General features: G+C 37.4%; 1 protein-coding gene across 1 annotated transcript; it reads right to left on the bottom strand.

Moving 5' to 3' along the window:
* Window positions 1–1445: 1445 nt before the first annotated feature.
* LOC123312946 (E3 ubiquitin-protein ligase TRIP12-like) lies at window positions 1446–9388 on the bottom strand. Its single transcript, XM_044897542.1, has 3 exons — window positions 8822–9388; window positions 3907–4281; window positions 1446–1949 (listed from the first exon to the last, which is right to left on the bottom strand). The coding sequence occupies exons 1-3, from the start codon at window positions 9192–9194 to the stop codon at window positions 1780–1782; spliced, it is 918 nt and encodes a 305-aa protein (XP_044753477.1). The 5' UTR covers window positions 9195–9388; the 3' UTR covers window positions 1446–1779.
* Window positions 9389–9499: the final 111 nt, after the last annotated feature.

The raw sequence follows: 9499 nt of genomic DNA, 5'->3' as shown, positions 1-9499 counted from the left end.
TATACACCATATCCGCTACTTCTATATGTACATCGAATAAAAGGAGCCGGCAATTCATTCCAGTTTCGTTGACGAAGGAGCTATGTTATTGCTCTTATGGAGGGATCTCTACCCTCCATAGTTGCTCTGACGATGTCAAATAAGAGCGAAACCATGTTCAGTACCTTATAGTATACTTTATCGACGAAATGGAATTTCTGTTAATACTTTGATTGATGGTAGTTTGTTAGTTCGATGTAGATTGTAACATTTGTTGATTTTATTATCGGCGTGTGTTATGAATCTGAATTGATTTCGTTCATCAAGTGCTTTATTAGAAATCTAGAAAAACCTTAAAATCCAGGTGGCCGAGGACTTATTTTTTTTCTTGATAGTGACAATTTTTTGTCCCGTGTCGATATTCAACAACCTATATTCATCTCATAACATAAAGAAGTGAAATCAGGTGTGGATGTCCATAAGCACTGGTATAGGTATTGTTGGAACTCGGTCCATTCTCCTTTCCCCTAGAAAGGGACTGTACTTTACTGCAGGCTGAACTAACTGTATGCTGCAGTTGGGGAGCCGACGATGCTAAATCGGGATTTACTCGAGCGTCGTGGAACCTAGTGGATTTTGAAGATTAGATGGAAGAAAGAATAAAAGTTTCTATGATTTATGCACTTTCAGCGGTGGGGAAAGCTTCTGCAGGTTCTCAAAGATGTAAAAAAATCGTTAGGTCTACATATTCGAGCGTGTCAGATTGAGATACTGCATATGCCCTACCTGCAACGTGTCTCTGATAACAAATTCATGTTAATCTGACAGTTTACGTGGTGGGGCTGGGAGTACGAAAGAGTTGAAAATGTTAAAAAAAATTTCGAGCGTGTCAGATTTTCAGAGGATATATTAATTGGACCCAAAGGAAGCTACTTTTCAAGAGACTGATTCGGTCGTGACGAAAGGTCACAGCGGTCCATTGAAAATGCAAAAAGAATCGTTACTTGTACATACTCGAGCGGGTCAGATTTGCATACAGATGGTTAATCTCAGTGTTGTAGACGTGTTGAGTGTTGACCAATTAACACAGTTCAGGTCTCTATGTCTATGGTGGAAATAGGAAAAATTGCCAAAATTGGACTTCCCGATTACGCTTCACTGGAGCCAGCCGTGGCTTCCATATGGGCGAAATCATTTTTGAGCACTAATGGCATAATACCTAATATATTTTAAATGAATCCAAGAGCATGATAATGAAATTTATTTTTAGGTGTTTTATTTCATTTTGAATTTGCATACCTTAAAAAAACACCCTTTACCTCATAAATTTCTTCTTGTTGAAGATCTTATCTGTGTGGTTCATTAAAAGGTAGTGCTAAAATCGAGACAAACTTTTAAAATTTTATTCAGTTTTACATTCTTTCACATATTTACATATTCTTATGTCATGTGATCAATCTAGACAATCAAGTTACTTCCATCTTCATTGTCTAAGATCCCGCTTGAAACCATCATTGAATTTGAAGCGTATCAACTTTTTATAGTAGAAGATTCATTTCACATGTCTCATGTTGGGACGAATGGTTTTCACTGTTAGCCACCACTTCATCATCATATTGTCCTTTATCTGATGAGTAGTAACCATCACAGCAAATTGGATGTTCGTTTCAACATCCAGTATTTCCTTGTATTCTTTCGCCGCTTTTCATCTGAAGCTTCGGCAATATTTGATCATCATTTTCATTTTCCATATCGAAGGAATAATGATAATATTCAAGCCATATCTGTTACTTGGCTCGCTCATACAAAACCAAAGTAACCTACTCCGTGAGTAATAGCAACATCAACAAATACCTCCAACTGCTCCAAGCTTATTCCACTGGTTAAATGAAGGGTATGAAAACAGGTTTGAGCGAAAGGATAAGTGTTTGTACGCTTCACATTAAAAGCTGGGGTAAGGCCTGCGAAACCTGAAAAAGAATTTGATTTTTACTACCCTAATGTATATTTCAACCAATGTTCCAAAAATTGAAACAAAAACATGTCCGCGTTAAACCTAAGTTTAGTCGGCTAATCTTAAGTTTATGCTCACAACTATCTTTAGCCGTAACACACAGGATGGTCCAGATCGTGACCAAGAAATTTTAAACACGTATTCTACATCAAAAATAAGCCCTAGTTTGTCATATAAACATATGTCGAGAAATGTTTCCTCTCCGAGATAGGGGGTGTTTTTATTAATAACTTTCACACTGCTTGAAATATTTTTATGAAATTTGAGACTTAGGTTTTGAGTGTCAAGGAGCACTTTTTGCATAATATCATTTCTTTTCTATTCTACCGGTGGCGCCCGTACTGCAGCGAGACTGAATATTTTCAGATAAAAAAAATGATACGCCACTGGTTTTTCCGACAATAAAAATTACTATTCAAATATGTACTTATTTATACGTATTTAATTTGGGGCAAATTCGGTCTCTTGACTTTTTGCTGTTCGAGGCATCGTTTCCGGTTAACAAAATAAAACATATTATCATGCATGAAGAAATCGCCAATATTTGGTAGAATCAAGATTAGCGGCTTGGTTTCAACTTGACGTTTGTCAGTTGGCCTCAACGGAGCCCCGATAATACCCCTTTTGGACTTCTTCGTATGGGAGTTTTTGAAGGAAATCGTATATGTGACTCCTGTGAACTCAAGGGAAGAACTTATTGGCCGTAATCTAAATGCTTGCGACGAATTAAGAAATCGAAATTAAGCTTCTGCTGTCGGATCTGTTAGACTTCTATGTTAAGTATGTGTTCAGCAAAATGGTTCATACTTCGAACACCTTCTTTAAGTTCGTTTTGAGTGTGGTTGTTAATTCTTGATTTTTTTTTAGTTACACGTTTCGTTCACAAAAATCGTCTTATTTATTATTATATAGGAACCTTCCATATCAAATTTTAACGATTTCTTCATGCATGAGAATGTGTTTTATTTTTTTTAACCGGAAACGGTGCCTCGTACAGCAAACAGTCAAGAGACCGAATTTGCTCCAAATTAAATAAGGATTTAAATAGTAATTTTTATGAAGAATGTGATCACGCCTAAACAGGGAGGCAATGAATAAAATAATGAGGATAAATTCAGATGCATACCACCCGACGATATGAATATCGACAAGTGTTACGATTTGAATTGAGCTAGCCAATTTGTCATCGTCAAGGCCCCCAAATGGAGTACGCTCCACCGAAGAAAAGCAGATGCTGACCATGGTTTCGGCCTCATTTGGCCTCATCAGAGCAACATAGCATTTTTCCACGGTGGAGAACGTTTGGAATTGATGGAACATGACAACATTGAATAAAGTTCCATCAATTCCAAACGTTCTCCACCGTGGAAAAATGCTATGTTGCTCTGATGAGGCCAAATGAGGCCGAAACCATGGTCAGCATCTGCTTTTCTTCGGTGGAGCGTACTCCATTTGGGGGCCTTGACGATGACAAATTGGCTAGCTCAATTCAAATCGTAACACTTGTCGATATTCATATCGTCGGGTGGTATGCATCTGAATTTATCCTCATTAGTAATTTTTATTGTCGGAAAAACCAGTGGCATATCATTTTTTTATCTGAAAATGTTCGGTCTCGCTGCAGTATGAACACCACTGATAGAATATAAAAGAAATGATATTATGCAAAAAGTGCTCCTTGACGCTCCAAACCTATGTCTCAAATTCCATAAAAATATTTTAAGCAGTGTGAAAGTTATTAATAAAAAACACTTTTTTTTTCTTTAATTTTAACATAACACCCCGTATCTCGGAGAGGAAACATTTCTCGACATATGTTTATATAACAAACTAGGGCTTATTTTTGATGTAGAATACGTGCTTAAAATTTCTTGGTTACGATCTGGACCACCCTGTATAGGTACACTACTCACCATCAGCTGGTAAACGAGGACATCCTGTAACGAACTGCAGGAATTTTTGCCTTTTTTCCTTATCCAGTGTAGAGAGGACATGGAACAAGTGCTTTATTTCAGAACTGTTTATGGTGAAATCTATTAGATATACGTGTTCTTGTAAATGGGACAGTGTCCAGTACTCATCTTTTTCCTCACCACAAATGAGGGACTGTAATTCAGACGGCTCGAATATTTGTATGGAATCCAGTTTCACCAGCTTATTGAAGCCGGTCCTTAATGCCACCATCCCGGTTTTCACACCGAGATGCAGAAGGAATGTTTCGATTCCCTCGACATATTTGGCGGCATTATATCTGGTCACTAGAATATCTTTTCCGCCATGAACTAAATCTGAAACAAAATTATTGTATAAGTAAGTTTTCAACACTATTTGTTTCAACTGGAACAGATTTCAATTGCAATGGTTTTATGCAACGATATTAAATGGCGAGGAAAACATTTGAAGGTTACAGGCGAACAACCGGACAAGTCAATCAGTCATTTGCGAGTTTTGAGATAAGACACGCAAATTCCATCCAACCACAGGATCTTCCTTTTAACCTAGATCGCTGTTTGACAGACGGCAACAATGCTTTTGTAAAAATGGATTGAGAACACAAAAAAAGGCCAAGCAATTGACTATTCATTAGCGAAGGGCAGTTCTACCCTTCTTATCTCAGCCATTAGTAGATCAAAAAAATATCTATGACTTTTATGCATGATCCACCGATGCTCATTCAATGAAAGAGTATAGTATATATTGACAGAAAAAAAGAAACTGTAGTTTTTCATTATTCGAATTTTTTTAGACATTCCTACTGCCTATATCAGTATGCCGACCTGCAGTGCCTTAAAAAAATTTTTTGGCCCTACAGCTCAGAATCATATCGATTATATTTCATACCGTCAAGCTGAAACATTGTTCATATTGAACATTTTTGGTTTTATAATTTCCATTATTATTACTGTTTCTCATATAGATGCACTGGCTGCTACGCGTTTCAGAATTGGAGATCGCATAATGCTAATGACTCTGTTGTGGCATTTTGGGGTGAAACTTGGGTAGAAACCTATGAAAAAGCCATCACTGGTACTGGTCTGAGGAAACTATGTAACCTATTGTCTAACTACTTGCCGAATGACCCTTAATCTTGAAAACACGCAGCTCATCACGTTCTTCCTCAGAGCATGTGGTCAATCGGAGCTTCGGGATATTTTCAAACATGAATCACTATGTAGCCCATCTACGTGCACCTGTCCTACCATCGGGATGGATTAACTATGTTTGATCTTAAGAAATAATCGTTAACCATAGTTTGAACCCTCATTTTTGGTTTAATCTACCCTACCATTAATCTTACGCACCTAAACATCTGTGTATCTTTTGGACAGAGTTGCATTTAGTCGAAGTACAAATTTTTTAGAATTTCACAGTTATTTTTGATTTTTGAATATCAAATATGGCATATGCATAGATGTTTTATTAATCTAAGGGTATATGCAACTTCCCCAACTAAGGACTGCGAACAAACAGTCAGAATTGAATTTTGATTAGCATAGATGACCAGATATCTTTATGAGTTTGTTTACTAATTGAAATACATTTGCAGATTTGCAGCCGTCTAGGTGGACGTGGCAGAACCCTTCCTCCTGAGGGGATTAGGAGAGCAACGCATGAAGCATTCCTGAGGCGGATAATGAAAGCCTTGCAATGAAAGGTCAGAGCTTTGAGCATCTCCTTTAGATCAGTTTTCCTATTGTAGTTGAAATAACAAATAATAAACTTTTGAGTTTTGTCCGCGGAAATGCAACTGTGGTAATTAAACGCGTTCTCGAAAGTGTTATATGTAGAATATCGCGAAAATGGTTAACTTCAGAAGAATGTTTGACACCGTTGGTGAGACAATCATATTTCGTTTTGATGAAAAATCAAATCGAAATTGAGCAATATTTTTGAATACCCTGTGAAATTTTGTCACCAAAATTGGGGTGAAAAACGTTCAATAAGCAGTAATTCCATTTTTTTAACGATACGATATGACCATATTTGTGATCATCCCGAATAGGGAAAATTCGTCACAAAGCTAAATATGTCTGGAAAGCTTCATCTGTGATATGGACAGTAGAGAGAAGGAGAACGATCGCTGCATTGAGACCATAGATTTTTCGTCCCCTAAAATATGTACCAATAGGGTAGTTATGTTTTTATCCATAGGCGCGCTGGCGATCACGGGATGACGAAATTTTGATTTAAACTAGTTGATTTTGGCTGAGTGAATTGTCTTCCAGGTGACAGATGATTAGAATAATATTATTATTTTCGATTTTTGATAAGAGAATAACATATGACCATGGTGAAATGTTGAAGCGTGCGCTAGTGTAAGAGTGTTTTGGCATCGGAAAGAAAAGGAGAAGAGATAAATTTCCGAGTGCATTTTTGAGAGAAAATTGAAAAAAACCTTACCTCAAGAATCGACTCGGAATCAATTTGTGTGTCAAGATCACTTTTGCTATGAAGATATCAAGAAAGATGGTGGATTCATTATAAACGAAATCGAAATTGTCATCCCTCGTGAGAAGTGGACTCTTCTGAATAAGAATATCTAACCAATGAAACTACATGGTTCAGAAATCGATATTCTTGAAGAATTTTGTTGGCATAACATAATATATTGTCTATAACAGTTCTCAATTGAGTATTGGAAACAGAATCTACCCTTATATGTGATAAATCTGAGATTGCTACCTTTTGTTGCCTTGATATGTTCTACTCCTCACTGCGAATGTACATAATTTTGAAGATTACATTGAACCAACTAACATATCCTGTTTTCAATAAACAATGATGAACATGTAGGTATTTTTTTTTTGCTCAATGATTTCTTTTGAATTTCATTGATTTCGTCATTTATTATGAATGAATATAAAGCTGATGATTACTTAGTCCCCTTTACAATGTGAATTGTATTTCATTGCATATAAATCAGAAAATTCATATTTATTATGGATTTGAAGAAACGTATTTGAAAAATCATCAGAAAAAACTACGATGTTGTCCATTTGAAATTGAGGCTTAAATCTCCACCTCTTATCGACAAACGTAGCGATCGCAGCGACTCCTACGTTCCCCGTTTTTGGAGACACATTTTAAGTACGGCAATCGTTCAAAAATGTCATAATTAAATTATAAAAAACGAAGTTTATTGCTACTTCCGGTACAACCGGAACTGATAGAAACTTATATTTGAAATTTTTTCGTTATCCCGCATAACACACGAAAAATGAATTTCATGAAAATATCTTTTGCAGTTTTCTGCCCAAAATTCTGGGCCAGGTTAAGAAAGAATGAAATGGTTATTTTCAAGTGTTCAGCATAGACATGCTTTGCATTTTGAATATCAGAGGGTTTCTTTATGAAGAAACAGAGGGGTTCTTTCATATTGATAAAGAGGCACCACCTTTGAATATCACATCATGATAGAGTGTTCTACTGACGTATAATACAATGACGATGCAATCATCTCAGCTGTTCTTCAGGAAACACTAACCATAATTCAAGGCTGGTGTGAGGCCGAATAGTTAGGTGTTAACCCTTGTGCCCGTCACTAGGAGGAGAAAATTTTAAATTTCAATTTTCAATTCTATTCCACTTATATAGGAAGCCAAATATCTGGGTGTTACCCTAGATAAGAAGCTATGTATAAGAATCATCCACTAAGCCAGGCACTCCCTATGGGCCTGTCAATGGATTTGTCGAAAATCTTGGGGAATAGCGCCGAAGCAGCTTCGCTGGCTGTACGTCACGGTGATTAGACCAATAATCACCTACGGCTGCAATGCCTGGTGGTCCTGCACAGAACGCATTCAAACCCAAAACAAACTTTCGAGACTTCAGAAAACGGCATGCCTCTAGATTTCGGGTTCATTCCGCTCTACTCCAACCGTATTCATGGAGATGCTATTAGACCTTCCTGCCCTTCACATTCTCGTCCAGGGAGAGGCAAGACTCACAGGCTCCACCACCTTACCGCAAATGAGCATGACAAACCAAATAATCACAATCACAAGAACCATCAATGACGGAACCTTGAGATCTCTGATTCCAAATAGAGACGAATGGCTCTGTCACAAGGAATTCTATTTACAAGGAAGTTATTGGTTTACTGATGGCTCCTAAACCAAACAGGGCTCTGGAGCCAGAGTCTACAGTGGTAGACCGCTGACCATACTCAGTGCTAGTCTGGTCGGGTCAGTGACAGCATTTCGGGCGGAAATCTTCGCCATTGACCTATGCGCCAATCATCTGTTTGACATGGGTTGGCAAGGTAGCTCAAAAACAGCTGGATAAGGCAGAAGGTCCTAGAATACTGGCTTAACCATCCTGGACTGAGATCTATAATGGCGGTTTTCACGGGACATCGCAGGCTCAGATCACAATTAAACAAACTCAGCATCGTCAAGGAATCTGCAGACTCTGCCTAGAGGAGGACGAAACGATTGAACATATCCTCTGTGACAGCCCAGCGGCAATGTGCTCCCAAGCTAAATATAGAGGAACACAAGAATTACTCCCCACTCTGATATCATCTCCTTTCTGAGTATGATGGAACTAGAGGAAAAGGTTTAGCTCTGTGCTTGTTTGTGTGCTGCAGTAGACCGTTTTGGTCTCGGTGGCAGGTTTGGTTGGTCGCACCCCACACTCCCAGCAATCTTTTAATCTTTTGAACGTCACATTTCATATTAAAGTTGAGTGAGAATTTTATTTTGATATTTGACCTTTAAGATGATGAATAATGACAGAAGAACAATTTTCATAGGAGAATATAGTGTGTTATACCAGTTGTACAGATGTCGATTATAATATTACTGATATAAGATTTTCACAACTTACCCACTCCATGATTTGGTAACACAAAGACTAAATAATAAGATTCCACAGTTTCCCATTCATCACTCAACTTTTTCAATAATTTGTATTTGGTTTCTGGAGTTAGTGTGTGATCCGCTGAAATCCTCTTCTCTTCATCAATCAATTTTTTGATAGTTATGAGTGTTTTTGAAAGTTCTTCATTGACGTGTTTCAAATCGTATATAGTTAATTGCGACTCTTCTTTCAAAAGCCATTTGAACACTGGCAGTGATAAGGGTAAGTTTAATAAACGCCCTTCCATTAATGCCTTAGCCATTATTTGACCAATTATATAGAATTTTTCCTCTACCGACGCATTTTCGAAACCAACTCCTTCCCCTTCGTTGTAACCCATATAGAAATCTGGATATAGTTCTCTGGAGTGAATATATCCAGTCTTAGTCACACTCGATGTCGTCCATATTTCATGTTTCTCTTTCTGTAATTCCTTCCCGACTTCTGAATATAATTCTCGTTTTATACCAACACCAGTACCATTTTCTCCAGTGAATAGGACATTCCAAGAAGAATACGAATCGGTGTGTAGTAGTGCCTGAAAGGATTTGTGAAGCATTAATCAAACATCTTTTAACATTTTAATCTACAGTTCTACAGATTTATTGAAGTAAAAGTAAGTAGGCAATAGGTTAACAAAAATAA

This window comes from Coccinella septempunctata, chromosome 5 (genome assembly GCF_907165205.1).
Source record: "Coccinella septempunctata chromosome 5, icCocSept1.1, whole genome shotgun sequence".
Taxonomy (NCBI): domain Eukaryota; kingdom Metazoa; phylum Arthropoda; class Insecta; order Coleoptera; family Coccinellidae; genus Coccinella; species Coccinella septempunctata.
The sequence above is the reverse complement of the archived record's forward strand: the minus strand, read 5'-3'. Positions and strand labels throughout refer to the sequence as shown.